General features: G+C 40.6%; 1 protein-coding gene across 3 annotated transcripts in view; it reads right to left on the reverse strand.

The window, feature by feature from the left end:
* The window catches only part of CCDC6 (coiled-coil domain containing 6), a 111,278-nt gene that overhangs the window by 28,905 nt on the left and 67,569 nt on the right, over positions 1–14,804 (reverse strand). For all 3 annotated transcript variants that reach the window (XM_072823181.1, XM_072823180.1, XM_072823182.1), the window contains exon 3: positions 14,394–14,522. In XM_072823181.1, the coding sequence (XP_072679282.1) occupies positions 14,394–14,522 (129 nt within the window). The remainder of the gene's footprint in view (positions 1–14,393; positions 14,523–14,804) is intronic.

The raw sequence follows: 14,804 nt of genomic DNA on the forward strand, positions 1-14,804 counted from the left end.
GAATGTGTTACGTCATTCTTGATACTTCTCTGCATGTCTGAGATATTAAATAATTTTAACAGAATTTTTTTCTTTTTTTTTTTTTTTTTAAGAAAGAAAGGCTATGGTACTGCCCCTATGCTGTCTCTTATAATAGCAACTCACCTTTTCAATCACTGAGTCAACAAATTATTTTTGATTGCACAGCTATTTTGACTTTCTCAGCAGGTCATAGAGGCAAGCTCCCCACTGACCAAAGATCCCTGTATGGGGTGCCTGGGTGGCTCAGTTAAGTGGCTGGCTCTTGATTTCCACTCAGGTCACAATCTCAGGGTCCTGGGATCATGCCCCACATCAGGCTCCTTGCTCAGCAGGGAGTCTGCTTCTCCCTCTCTCTCCCTCTGCCCCTTCCCTGTTTTCTAAGATAAATAAATAAATCTTTAAAAAGAAAAATCTCTGCATATACAGTAAGATGAGACCACTACTACATATAAACTGTAGTCTTATAAGGCAACCAAAGCAGACCTTCCTAACAGTGAATATGCCAAGATCAAATGGTCAAATGAAAATACAGCTTGGCAATATTTCCCTGCATAGAGGTGGGGACAGTGGTGGGGACGATGCCAGGACTCAGAACAAGTCAGAAGCATGCTGTGCAGTGAAGCTAGGAGCACACTAATGGCACAAATGCTTTTTGCAGCCTCAGACACCTCCTACCTGTAACAAGGAGGAGAAACTCTGGAGCAGCTTTCAGAACTCTGAGTAAACCTCTGAGCTCAGCAAGGCACAGATCTGTAGAGCCTGGAGCAGCAAAAGAGCCACTGAAGCCCAGGCTTTCATTTTAGGGCTGAGAGAACACCGGCCTGGGACATGGTGTGATTCTGGCAAAGTGATACCACTAAGATGGGAGTGCGATCAGTCACTGTGATGGCTGAAAGAGCTGGGTCCTATCCAACCAGCAAGTACATGGATCTTGAGGAAAAAGTAGGATTTGGGGTAAATTATGCTGCGGTTTGTAAGCCAATAATTCCTGGGAGCAGCAGAGCAGGGAGCGGGTGGCTTAGAGAGTCTGAGACAATGCCAACACAGGTAAAGGAGCAGGAGAAACAGGCTGTAAACATACTTGAATCCCAGGTTCTTTGTGGCACCATTGGTAGAGCTACAAGCTATCAATTTGCTGCCAGATTCAGTGAACCAAGGCTTCCTGTGGCACCACTGCTGTATCAATGCTTACTAACTAATTTCCATGAAGCCATCAACACAGGAGACCCCAGCTCAGCAGCTCAGACGTGGGGGTTTCATTACACGGGCTGGCATTGCCATAGGAGTCCATTTAATCTTTAGCCTTAGAAAGAATGGGGCTTCCTGTCTTGATTTTTCAGTTTCAAAAATCTTGACTTTTGGGGAGGCCAGGTGGCTCAGCGGTTTAAGCGCCTGCCTTCCGCCCAGGGCGTAATCCTGGAGTCCCACGTCAGACTCCCTGCATGGAGCCTGCTCCTCCCTCTGCCTGTGTCTCTGCCTCGCTCTTTCTCTCTCTCTGTGTGTCTATCATGAATAAAATAAATAAAATCTTAAAAAAAAAAAATCTTGACTTTTCTAAAAATAAATACATACTAAAACAATGAAAAATCCCAACTTTTCTGCATCACTGAGGATTTCTCATTGACACTGAAGGGCAAAAAGCTGGAAAAAATGGCATTAGGACTATGATCAATTATGATTAGGATTAATTCCCCCTTGAGTTCTTTATCAGAGCTGCCCCTGCATCACTTGCCTGCCTAATTCCACAACCTCTATATTTAGAGCCAAAGCATACACATCAGCTCTGCCGACTCAGACAGAAGTAGATTTTCCATGCTTACACTATCCTGGTATCAGACAATCCTCAAATCTGACAGCGTTATGTTGAGTTTACAGAGCAGTAAGACAACTTTTGCCAATGGAAAATTCAGTCCAGTGACACAGGACTTTCATCATGCTGGTCTCTGTCACCCTCTCCTCATTCCTTCCTAATAATATCTAATGGCTCTTCTCATTCAGTGTTCGTGCAACAGGCACCCACACACCTATCACCAACGTCACATTCTCAGGCAAACCCAAACCCCTTCTTTTTTTCCCCAAAGATTTTATTTATTTATTTGAGAGAGCAAGAGAGGCCATGCGCCAACAGGTGGAGGGGAGGAGGGGGAAGGAGAAAAACAAGCAGACTCCACAGTGACTGCAGAGCCCAACTTGGGGCTTGAGTTGGACACTCAACCAACTGAGCCACCCAGGCACCCAAGTCCCTTCCAGCTGCTTATTCTACAAGCACACAGCACCAATGGATATTGCTGATTTGTGTAGTATTCATTTGAAAGCCTGCTTTATAATTAAGTCAGTTCAATGGACTGCCAAATTCTTTTTTTCTTCTCTTCTTCAGTAGCTCTTCTTCCCATTGCAAGTTAATTAATGTCAGACCAGGAGTTCTTATTACGTTCCCAAAAATAAATGCAGAAACTTCGGTAGATAAACTTAGTGCATAAAAACTAGCTGGTTCATTTGACTTCATAGCCCATCCTAGCTCTATCTTTTCAGTGGACAGATACTGACCCATCACCAAAAAAGCAAAAGGTGGGAGGCGGCTGAGAGGTCACTCCCAAGACCACTACACTTCTTTCTGCCTGTAGCATTTTCCTGTCTAAAGAGAACTGAGACACTGGGGTGGAGGCAGAGGTGTGAGAAAGAAATGGTTGACCAAAAAACCCTGACAACAACTTCAGCCTAACTACTATGCTCAACCATGGAATTTTGGAAAGTTTTAGTAGATATTTTCAACCTACATTGAAAGGTTTTAGTCTAACTGTATTGTTTCCAATGGTAACATATATATATCTATATATATACACACATACATATACATACATACACTACGTATATCTCGTGTGTGTGTGTGTGTGTGTGTGTGTGTATTTAAAAAAAAACAAAAAAGGTTTACTTATTGGGACGCCTGGGTGGCTCAGTGGTTGAGCACCTGCCTTCAGCACAGGGCATGATCCTGAAGTCCAGGGATTGAGTCCCACATCAGGCTCCCTGCATGGAGCCTGCTTCTCTCTCTGCCTCTCTCTCTCTCTGTCTCTCATAAATAAATAAATAAAATCTTTTAAAAAGTAAATAAAAGATTTACTTATTTATTTTAGAGAGAGAGAGAGAGAAAATGTGTATGTGTGTGTGTGAGCAAGGGGAGGGGCAGAGAGAGAATCCTCAAGCAGACTCCCCACTGAGTGCAGAGCCTGATGAAAGGCTCAATCCCAGGACCTTGAGACCATGACCTGAGCTGAAATCAAGAGTTGGGAGCTTAACTGACTGAGCCACTCTGAAGCTCTGCTTCTACAGGAAAATATATTTTGAACCCCAGACCTCTGACTTAAAAAGTTTTGGTAGGCAGCCCCTTACAATTAATCCAAGATAATATAAGAGAGGGAAAAACCCATGAAATAAGGGCTACCATAAAAACAGAATACAGACACAAAGTTTGTTATGACACACAGTAGAGAGCATTTAGATGGTGATGACGCAAGGATAGCAACCGATGCTTAAAAAAGAAATTAGAGTCCTCAAAGACCTATATTAACCAAACTCTTAGTTTACTAGATTTTTTTTTTTCCCTAAGAGAATGGCATAAATCCTAAGAAAACAAGTGAGTGCTGGGGATTAACATGACAATCACCCAAATCACCCTTCCAGGTTAGGTAGTATCTGAAGACTATCAATAATTTAGTCTAATTTCCTATCCATTTGTTATGTAACACCATTAGATGTTCAAAGTAGTTACCCTAGAGATACAGAAACACCTGGGAAGATAAAAGCATGATATTTAGAAAATGACTAAATTAAATCAGAAAAATCAACATTTTTGCAATGGTTGAATATCTGTGTCCCCCCGAAAAAAATCCCTATGTTGAAGCCCTAACCCCTAGAGTGATGGAATTTAGAGATGTAGCCTTTGGGAGGTGATTAGGTTTAGCTGATGTCATGAGGTCAGCATCCCTTGTGGTGATGGGACTCAGGTCCTTTCTAAGAGTCATGACAGACCTTGTAGCTTATGGCTTTCTGCTTTCCCCCACATAGGACACAAGGAGAAGTCAGCAGTCTGCAGCCTGGAGGAGAGTCCTCAGCAGAGCTCCATCACATTGGCACCCAGATCTTAGAATTCCAACCTCCAGAACCATGAGAAATGAAAAATAAATTTCTATTGCTTATAAGCCAATCTATATTGTTCCAGCAGCCCAAATGGGATAAGACAATTTTTGTTTCTACTACAAGAGTAGAGCCAATAAAAGATCTTACCTCATCCCATCCTACTTTGCCAACAAATCTTGAGTTAATTATGGTTTTATATATCCATAGGAAAGAACAGGATTCATGAGGGGGCTATTAAAATAGATCATGAGCAACTGACATGAAAAGAGCTGAGCACAATGCATCATAGTTCTTATGGTAAAGTCTTATTCACAAATTAAAGAAACAGAGACAGGGCCACCTGGGTGGCTCAGTAGTTAGCATCTGCCTTTGGTCAGAGGTCATCATCCAGAGGTGAGGTTCTGGGATCAAGTCCACATCAGGCTCCCTGTGGGAAGTCTGCTTCTCCCTCTGCCTAACTCTCTGCCTCTCTCTCATTGTCTCTTATGAATAAATAAATAAAATCTTAAAAAAAAAAAAAAAGCAACAGAGACAGAAGCTGCTTGGTCAAAAGTCGGTGCCTCTTCTGGTGCAATGGAATTTTGCTCAGCCCTGACAATTCTCCTCCTAGGCTGGAAAATATCTGACCCTTGCCTTCTGGAAAAAAAAAATTTTTTTAAAGAAATCAAACAGCCAATTTGTGTTACAGACGAGTTGAGACAGGTGTTCACAGACCGCAGAAGCCCTGAGGTACCTATCTGATTAACCAAGTTGCAGCTGGTTTCAAAACTAAAACCAAGTTCTAGGTCATCACTGCTCATGCAATACTGAGCACAGAAGGAGCCAACGAAGTTTGTCAGTGAAGAGCAAGAGAAAAGATAAGGGGAACTTTACTATCACTCAATAAAAATAATATATAATATAATATAATATAATATAATATAATATAATATAATATAATATAATATAATATAATATAATATAATAAATATAATATAATATAATATAATATAATATAAAATAAGAGAAGGGATGCTCACTTTCAAGTCTAAGAAGTAAAAACTTACCAAAAAATTTATCTATGTGTATCAGAGATATACTGATAGAGGAAAAAGGAAAAAGATACTAAAAAAATCATAAAGAACTATATAGCAAGCTAATTAGGGTTCCCCCTTGGGTGAAAGGAATATTGGTAATAATTGATCTTCCTGCCCTTTCCTTCCCCCACCCAATTTTCTAATGAACATTTACTATTTTTGTAACAAAAAATTTAAAGATATCTAATTTTAAAAACTATTTCCCAATACAATTTATCAGTACCTCCATTAATTTAGGAGGTTAATTTACACATACAAAATCCAGAATAAGCCAACAAATTCTCAGAGGATAAAGTATTAGGTATTTGAAGTACTCAGAATTTTCCAGATAACCCAGAGTCAACCTTCTTTACCATAGTTTCCATATTTTTTCTCAGACTGTGCTCCTCTAAAACTTAGACTTGTTCTTTGAAATGAACATAATTTCAGGACAATATTAATATCCCATCGATATTAACATGTGTAAATGACATTATTTCATCATTTACCACTTCAAAAAAATTTGCTTTTGTTCAATGATGTTGAGAAATTAAGGCCTTTTATGTAAAAAACAAAAACAAAAACAAAAAAAACCATACTCAGATTTACATGGTTTCTTTTCTGGAGTTAAGTTTTCATCACTTAACATTGGCCTAATACTATGAATATTTGCATAGTGGGTTTATAATTCTAAGGGACTTTTACAAAATATGTACCATCAATGGAACTGAGTGCACATTCTTTTGCTACATCAAGGCCACTATGGAGAAGTCCATAGGAAAGAAGCCCTATCAAAGTGTATGTTGCAGATACACTATCACACTAGTGGGTTTCCACCAATCCATTATCTAAAATAAGCTTCTTTAAGAAAATAACATTAGGGACACTTCTCTTGATACGCTTTCTCCAAAATGAAGTCTCTGTGATAAATCATTACCACATCCATCCCACTTCCTTACACAGAGATGTTGGGTTTACTTGGCCATTCATTAGCTGTGCATATTTAGCTAAGGAGGAAAAAGTTCTTTCTTAAGTCATCAACCAAATTATTGTTCTAGTCATAAAGAAACAGATTTCATGCATTTTAAAATCACAAGCAACTAGAAAGTCTGAGTACAGTATCTCTGGATTTTACTGCCCTATTGTAGGCAAAATCTTTACCTCCAGTGCATGACCAGAAACGTACACTGTTGAACTGTGATGAGGGGTCTCTTTTGTTACACAGAAAACACATTTTGGATGTTTTCCCTGTAACATTATCTGCACCAATTGATCCACATGGCAAGTGCTATCTGATGCTTCAAAATAAAGTCTGACAAGATGGAACACAGTGAGATTTTCTACTTAATTGAAACGAGATCTAGTGAAGGAATTCTGAGGGATTTTTCCCCCCACATCCTGTAGAGAGACTTACTTATCTGTGTCCCTGAAAGAGCTCAGTATACTTTCCCAGGTCTGGAGTCAGGACCTCTCAAGTTGGCTTCATGACATCCTGACAGCTTATGGATTACAAAACAATCAACTGAAAAGAGAGCCTGCTAAAGCTTCCTTTGAATGCTGAGGATCGTCCCTAGCTTGCCTACTTCCAAGGCACAAAATCCCACTCATGTTTCCACTATGCTCTGAGGCTTTTTCCCACCTTTCCCAAATAGGCAGTAGGTAAGATGCTTGTACCCAAGCTTCTTAAGCAACCCAAACATCCTCAAGGATTTGCTACAATCAAATCGCCACCAAGCTGACTCTAGGATCTACTATGATCATTATGTCTGGCTGTACCCTGATGCAGTTTGCCTCAATGTGGAGGCATAGGTTACAATGTTTTCTTTAAAAAAAAAAAAAATTAAGAGCAGGGCAACAAATTATAATACCCTTTAATATGGCTAAAAAAAGGCAGTGGAAGAAAGAGGAAAAGGTGAAAGATGAAGAAAAAATATGAATAGGGGGTGGACTGTAGTCTAGGTTTTTTTTTTTTTTTTTCATTTTTGTACTTCTGTTTTCCAATTTTTCTTGCAAGAGCAATGGATCACGTTTATAATACAAACTCCCAAGATTTCCATAATTTGAGATTAGCATTTGAAATAAAATTTCAAAGTATGCAGTGGTCACTAAATTTCATCTCCTTAATAGAAGTGGGCCCTCAAGTAATATGGTTGTTGTCCTCTGGGAAAAACGGCACACAGCCACCAGCAGGGACTCCCCAGAGCCCCTGCAGCAGATTCCACCCACGCCAAGAACCTGCCAAGGGTGGCTGGTAGCATGAATGGAATTGTAACAAACCCAGGAGGGCCACTCTTCCTGTGAACTTTAAAAATACCTTGTTCCACAGCATTTAAAAAGACCAACCAAAGATGTGAAATAAGTTTGTATTTTGAACAAATTACCTGGCACACAGGTAAGGCAGAAAGGCCTTCTTATATGCTTAACTAAGAACAATTGTTCTAAGATCTAGAAACCTAAAAATTTCTTTTCAATAGCCCTTAAAATATACTGTTTCCTTGTTTCACTAAAAAAATAAACAAAATACAAAAAAAAAAAAAAAAAAAACCCACAAACTCAGAGTTCACATCACTCTGAACCCCAGCCTTGTGAGTTGTAACAGTCACAGATGGTGAGAGACCCCAGGATAAGTGGGTGTCACCTCTGCAATGCTCCTGAAGCTGAGGTCTTGTCAAGCGTCTGCTGTCAGCTGATATTGGCAGGAGGCTTAAGGGAAGTACCTAGCACCAGTTAGCACTGAGGTCTCTATGAGCCCTAATACAGCCATGTGGCTGCCTTTGGCAAAATGCTGCCTGTACAGACCAGCTTACACCCTCAAAAGCACCATGGATGCAGACCGCCACAACCTTTCTCTTTCCTTGCCCAGGAACAAAGAGGACGGGTTCAATTTCACACCTTCTTGGCCAGCTCTGTTCTGTTTACAGCATCTCTGCTCCATGTGGTGCCTGCACCCACTTTTCTCCCAGGTCTTCTCTCCCATATCCCTGCTTCCCTGCAACAAGGTTGGACTTAGATCTATCCAACCAGGTGTATCAAGCAACAAATACTTAAACCTTAGGTGCCAGGAAGCTTCAAGGAATCTTCTGTGGCTGGGGGGTTGGGGAGTTGGGGGGAAGTTACTGCAGAGGTGTCACTGGTCCCCTGCACCACAGCCACACACACAGCATCCCTCCTCACTGTCCACAGATTCACTGGTCTCCCTGGACCAGGAGACCAGGCTCCATGAGGCCAAGGACCTAACATCATCTTTCTTAGCAGAGTTTGTGCAGATAGCAGGCACATAACAAACTGAATGGATACAGGGTACATGCCATACAAACGCACTGTGGCGTGAGCACAGAAGAAAGCTAAAAGGGCTGGGTGACAGATGACATCTGAGCACATACTGATTCATAAATTGAGGAGACCAGGTCAAGGAAGCTGGGAGACACTGGAGGCTCAGAGTATGCATGCTCACTTTCCTGGAAAATGGGTAGGGCAAAGTACCACAGAAATTAAGTGGAAACTTCTATTAGTAACGGCAGCAGCTACAATTTCTGGAGGGCTTGCTAGATGTGAGTCAGAGGGACATGGTGGTAAGGTCGACATTGTGCCTTTCCTCCTTTAACTTATTAGAAAATTTATAGGGAAGAAACATTTTGTTTAATGTACCCAGTAACACAGAAGTACTGATCATCCTGTAACTACTTGATGGCACACATCCCTAACTGTCGGAGAAACACATCCAGGGAGATCTCAGGGCAGGAAAGCACTACCCACAGCAGAGCATGGTTTTCCAACTGCAGGTTATGAACCATTACTGGGACTGCAAAATCAGCCCGTTGTAACCTACATTTTGTTAAAAATGAAAACAAAATTCAACAGAAAATCAGTGCAAAGCACAATAAACATTGTTTTGGAAAACCCGTGCCCGTCACAGACACGGTTACAAAAACATCAGTGTCCTGGGTTGCCATGTTAACATCTCTCTTGCTGTGCAGTCCACACTGGAACAGTTCTGAGTGGAAGGATGAAAGAACATGGCTATGTGTGAAGTGTGAGGAGAGGCAGGGTGCAAGAGTAAGCCTCTCAACAAAGCTACAAATTAGGTATTGGTGTCTATGTCTATTTCACAAAAGAGCTCAGATTGCTTGCCTGGTGCCATACAGGTTATTCAGACTGAAGGAAGATTTGAACCCAAGGAAGAAATTTCCTTAACTATGTGGGCTAATACTGTCGTTATAAATCGATGCTAATGAATGAAATTACCATCCAATTCTGAATCCAATTTTAGACAAGGGGATCTCAGCTTTTGGGGAGTCAGGGATATCTCAGCTAAAAGATGACACCCCCATTCCAAACATAAGAGAAAACCACACTCGCTGGGCCAGCTAGACAACAGAGAAAGGACGTCAATATGTGCCACGTGATCCTGTTCGTGATGCAAGTGTTAGCTGAATTATGGGACTAATTCTCTATTAATTCATTTCACTTGCTTGTACTTTCTCTAGTCCACTTGCTTATGGCCACTGTTTCCTCTTTTCCCACAGTTTTCAATGCCAAGTGTACAGAGGGCCCTCCACAGAGCTGACTTGAACTTCACTTAATAAATAAGCTAATGCTGCCTGCTTTTTAATACTAGTTATCCTTCTCCAGAGAAATAAGAAAAATCCTTCCTGGTTGGCAGAAAACATTCAAGGTCAAGATTTCCTGACACTAAGAGAATATTCCAAGTTCTAAATGTTCTTACTGTCACCTCAGAAAATGTGAATACCAAATAAGAGACTAACAATGACCATGTTTGAACAAAAATTTTCAAACAAGGGTTTTGCAAGAAGTGACCATCAGTTAAAAAAAAAAAAAAAAAAAAGCCCATAACAACACGAAAGTCAAGATGACTAAACTAATCCTAGTCTACAGTGGGAGCCTCCTGGCATGTGAATTGCAAATGATATATCTGATATGGGAACTGTCATCTAGAATATATAAGGAACTCTTACAATTCAGTAATAATATGATCTTTAATAGACATTTGTACGAAAGATACAAAAACGGCCAAGTAGTACCTAAAAGATTCTCAAAATCATTAGTCATCATGCCCCGGGCGGAAGGCATCAAAACTACAATGAGATACCACTCCACATTTACCAGGATGGCTATAATCAATATGGTATAGCCACTTTGAAAAACAGTCTAGGGGTGCCTGGGTGGCTCTGTCAGTTAAGCATCTGACTCATGGTTTCAGCTCAGGTCATGGGCTTAGGGCCTTGGGATTGAGCCTCACAGTGAGCTCCATGCTCAGCATGGAGTCAGCTTTTCTCCCTCTGCCCCTCCCCCAGCTCACACTTGGGCACACTCTCTAAACTAAGTAAATCAATCTTTAAAAAGGAAAAAAGAAAAACAGTCTAGCAATCTCCCTAAAATGTAAACATGGAGTTACCATAAAATCCAGCAAATTTACTCCCAGATATGTGCCCAAGAAAAATGAAAACATATAGCCACATGAAAAACTGAACCTAAGGGTGACCTGAGTGACTCAATCATTAAGCATCTGACTCTTGGTTTCAGCTCAGGTCACGATCTCAGGGTCATGAGATCAAGTCCCACAATGGGCCCCACACTCAGCCTGGAGTCTGCTTTTGCTCTCTCTCTGTGCCCTTCCCCCAACCCAGCTTATGATCTTTCCCTAAGCCTTTTTATAAAAATGTACATGAATGTTCAGAGCAGCATTATTTGTAAAAACCAAAAGGTTAAAACACCCAAATGTCCATCAAATAATGAATGGATTCACAAAATATGGTATACCCATGCAGTGAAACATTATTCAGTCAGGAAAAGAAGTACTGATACATACTACATACTACAACATGGATAAAACCCTTCTACTAAGTGAAAGAAATCATTCACAAAAGATGACATACTATAGGATCCCAATTTTATGAAGTATCCAGAATGGGCAAATACAGAAACAGGAAGCAGAACAGTAGCTGCTTAAAGGGAACGGGAAATTCAGAGTGGCAGCTGACAGATATAAGGTATCTTTTTTTTTTTAAGATTTTATTTATTTAAATAAGAAAGATATATATAGAGAGAGGCAGAGACACAGGCAGAGGGATAAGCAGGCTCCATGCAGGAAGCCTGATGTGGGACTCAATCCTGGGACTCCAGGATCATGCCCCAGGCGGAACGCAGACCCTAAACCACTGAGCCACCCAGGGATCCCCAAGGTATCTTTTTTGAGGTGATGAAAATGCTCTAAAATTGATGGTGCTTATGGTTACACAATTCGTAATATACTAAAAATCAATAAACTGTGCATTTTAAATGGATAATTTTTGTGGTATGTGAATTTATCTCAATAAAGCTACTACCTCCATCATCAAAAAAAAAGTGACTTAGAGTACTAAGCAGAGGAACCAGGTTCACATCCAGTTCCTTTGGAATCCAGTGCTCAATCCCTAAACACTACACCGTACATCCTTCCAAAACACAAATGACCACTCTCCAGTTACCTGGCCAAATCTACACTTAAACTCTTCCAACAAAGCAGTGGTATACTGCAAGACACGTGAGATAATTAACTTCAAATGGCTTACAGTTTAAAAAATAGGTTTATTGTCAGATAAATGAGCATAGGCATGTACTACATACAAATCATTATAATACATAATGTAGTACATGCCTTTGGTCTTGATAATGATCTATAACATAGGATATATTCTGTAACATGGACTGTGTCATACAGCATATCACATGGATGATAATCACAAGATGACCAGAAGAGAGGATCAGACCACATTCATGGAAACACAGAAGAGATTTGGTTCTACTGGGAGGAAAAAACAAAAACAAAAACAAATTCCCCCAAAGCACTTACTAAAATTATTTATAGTTAAACAAAATACAGAATAAGGTCCCCAACATTCAATCACCCTGGACATATCTAAAACAAAGGGGGGGAGAGGGGGAGGGGAGTTTCAGGATGATGATAAATTTATCCATCTTAATTAAAATAGGAACTTCATACCCCAGATCTGAGGTTTATTTCCAGAATAGAGCTTTACAGTGCATAGATTCCACTGTGGAAATCCATTGTTTAAAGGGCTGAGGTCTGAAATAACCCTGAGAGTGCACTCTGTCATTAACCTGGTGAGAATGTATGCCTTGGACATCATTTTAAAGGGTTTCAGTTACTAAAGTCCCCAAGGAGTCTTAAGATGGTACAACAACCCATTTCCTCTCCCCCATGGACTCTGAGATCAGACCTTCCTCTCTCAGACGCCAGGCCACTACCTCCACCTTGTGGCCACAGCCCCAGTCCCAGGATCCCCTTCGGAGCTTCTGAACAAATGCAAGAGAGAAGCTGTGTCAATTATTGACAGCCATCACCAGGAAGGCCGTGACCAAGTGAAGTTCTCACACCAACCACCATGAACATCTGACTTGGTCACTTGGTGAGCTCTTGATTAAGAAATACCAATAACAAATATTTGATGTGTCAGGAACTTAAACAAGAATCTTCAAAGTTTTAACTTGAATGGAACTGGTTATTGTCTATCTTAGGAATTAAGCAGGTGAACTTTGGAACAAAGTGTTTTTAAACTGTGTGGTAGGAGTTTTCTTAATTTAGATACTGCATCTGAATTTCGAAGATAAATGTTAAGTATAGATTACTCTGGATATGTATAAAATAGCCAACCTTTGGGATGCCTGGGTGGCTCAGTTAAGCATCTGTTTTTGGTTCAGGTCATGGTCCTAGGGTCCTGGGATGAGTCCTGTATCCAGCTCCCTGCTCAATGGGGAGTCTGTATCTGCCTCTCCCTCTCCCCCTCACTCATATTCTCTTTCAAATAAATAAATAAAATCTTAAAAAAAAAAAGTCAACCTTTGAAAATGGAACTTTCTTTTACCTGGAAGGGACAGAGAAATGTTTTTAGGACCATTATTCACAGTCTTAGAGAACTCAGTGACATTCCTTTCTTTGATATACGGAGATTCAAGAAAAACATGGAAAACGGAAGTCAGTTAGGTTAAAACCAACCCTGACCTCCTCTCAAACCTGAAATTCACATCATTTCATTCTCAGGGACAATAATGAAACCATAACAGCCTTGGGAGTGATTTCCAAACCAGTCAGCACGGACTGAGACATACAGAAAGACTCTCACGTTGAGATAAACCAGACCACCTTACATCAAAGGTAGCCAAACCATCGAATTGGCAATCAGGGTCAAACTTACAAAGAGCTAGATCTTCATCAATACACTGAATTTTACATGGAAGCCAGATCACAGTACATGATGGTCAGCTTCTTATAATTTATCTTAGGGAAAGTAATAAAGCATTTGGGAGGGGCAGGAGGGAAAGCATCAGGAAGGAGAAAAAAGCATTAGGGAGTACCTAGGCTAGGGATAACAATTACTTTTGTCTGACATACCAACTTAGATGGGCTTATGGTGGCTGCCCACAGTTCTGTGTGTGTTGAAGGAGCACAAGGACCAGTCTGGACTCTCCAGGCAAGGCCCATGCTCAAACACAAATGTCTGCCAAGGGCAACAGACATAGGGACAGATGGACATTATTAATCTCCACCTTTTGGAGAGCTTCCCATGACTGATTTGTTTGTCCTTCTCTGTTTACAAATGGAAAACTTGGGTCCAGAGAAGTTAATGCAAGGTCATACAACTAATTAGTGGCTGAACCAGGATAAGCAATCGGGTCTATGACTCCACATCCATATCAACAAATCGAAAAGATATGGTTCAAATAATACTGGTAATAATTGCTAATAATACTGCTAATAATTCAAAGAAAAATGTGAATTGTTTGTTCTGAAGAACTCCTGAGAAAGGTTTTAGTCCACGCCAACACTATCTCAGGAACCTTCACAGAACCCATCCTGTGGTTACATACACACTGTTCGCCCTTTGTAAAGGGAACCTGGCATTTCCTGCCTGTGAATCAGTACATCACAACATATCTCCAAAAACTTTATTAATTGGGATTAAAAACAGAGAAAGTGTGTGAGAGAGAGCAGGTGCTCTGCAGATCAGTTGACACTTACTTTAGAAATGAAGTCTCCAACTGTGGGAAGAAACAGCTGGAAGGTATTTTTCACTTATATTCCTCAGGCTGTCTGAAGACCTAAAAGAACATGTTGATTATAGGAGAAAAAAGTATATGGAGAGAACTAGAGATTCTTACCTGTTCTAATGTAAGCTGCTTAGAAATGGTATCATTCTCCAGTTTTTTAATTTTCTTCATCAGTTTGTTGACCTGGAATTCCTGCTCCTGTTCCAGATGCTGTTCTAGCTCAGCTTTCTCATGCTGCAACTGGAAAATGGAAAAACACACACACACACACACACACACACGTGAAAATCTAGATACTCACAAGCCAGGGAAACACAGGCTCTAAGAGCTGGTTACACTGAGTAAGAGGTATCAACACAGAAGTTACAATCCTTGTTTCTGCTGATTGCCAAGTGTAACTGTGAGGAGCCTGTTCCTCGGTTCCTCTAACTTAAAACCAAAAATTATAGCACACACACATGGGCACCTTTGACCTGAGCCAAAAGGCTGAAAATGGCAGGGCAGACAAACCTCAGCATCAAA

This window comes from Canis lupus, chromosome 4 (assembly GCF_048164855.1).
Source record: "Canis lupus baileyi chromosome 4, mCanLup2.hap1, whole genome shotgun sequence".
Taxonomy (NCBI): domain Eukaryota; kingdom Metazoa; phylum Chordata; class Mammalia; order Carnivora; family Canidae; genus Canis; species Canis lupus.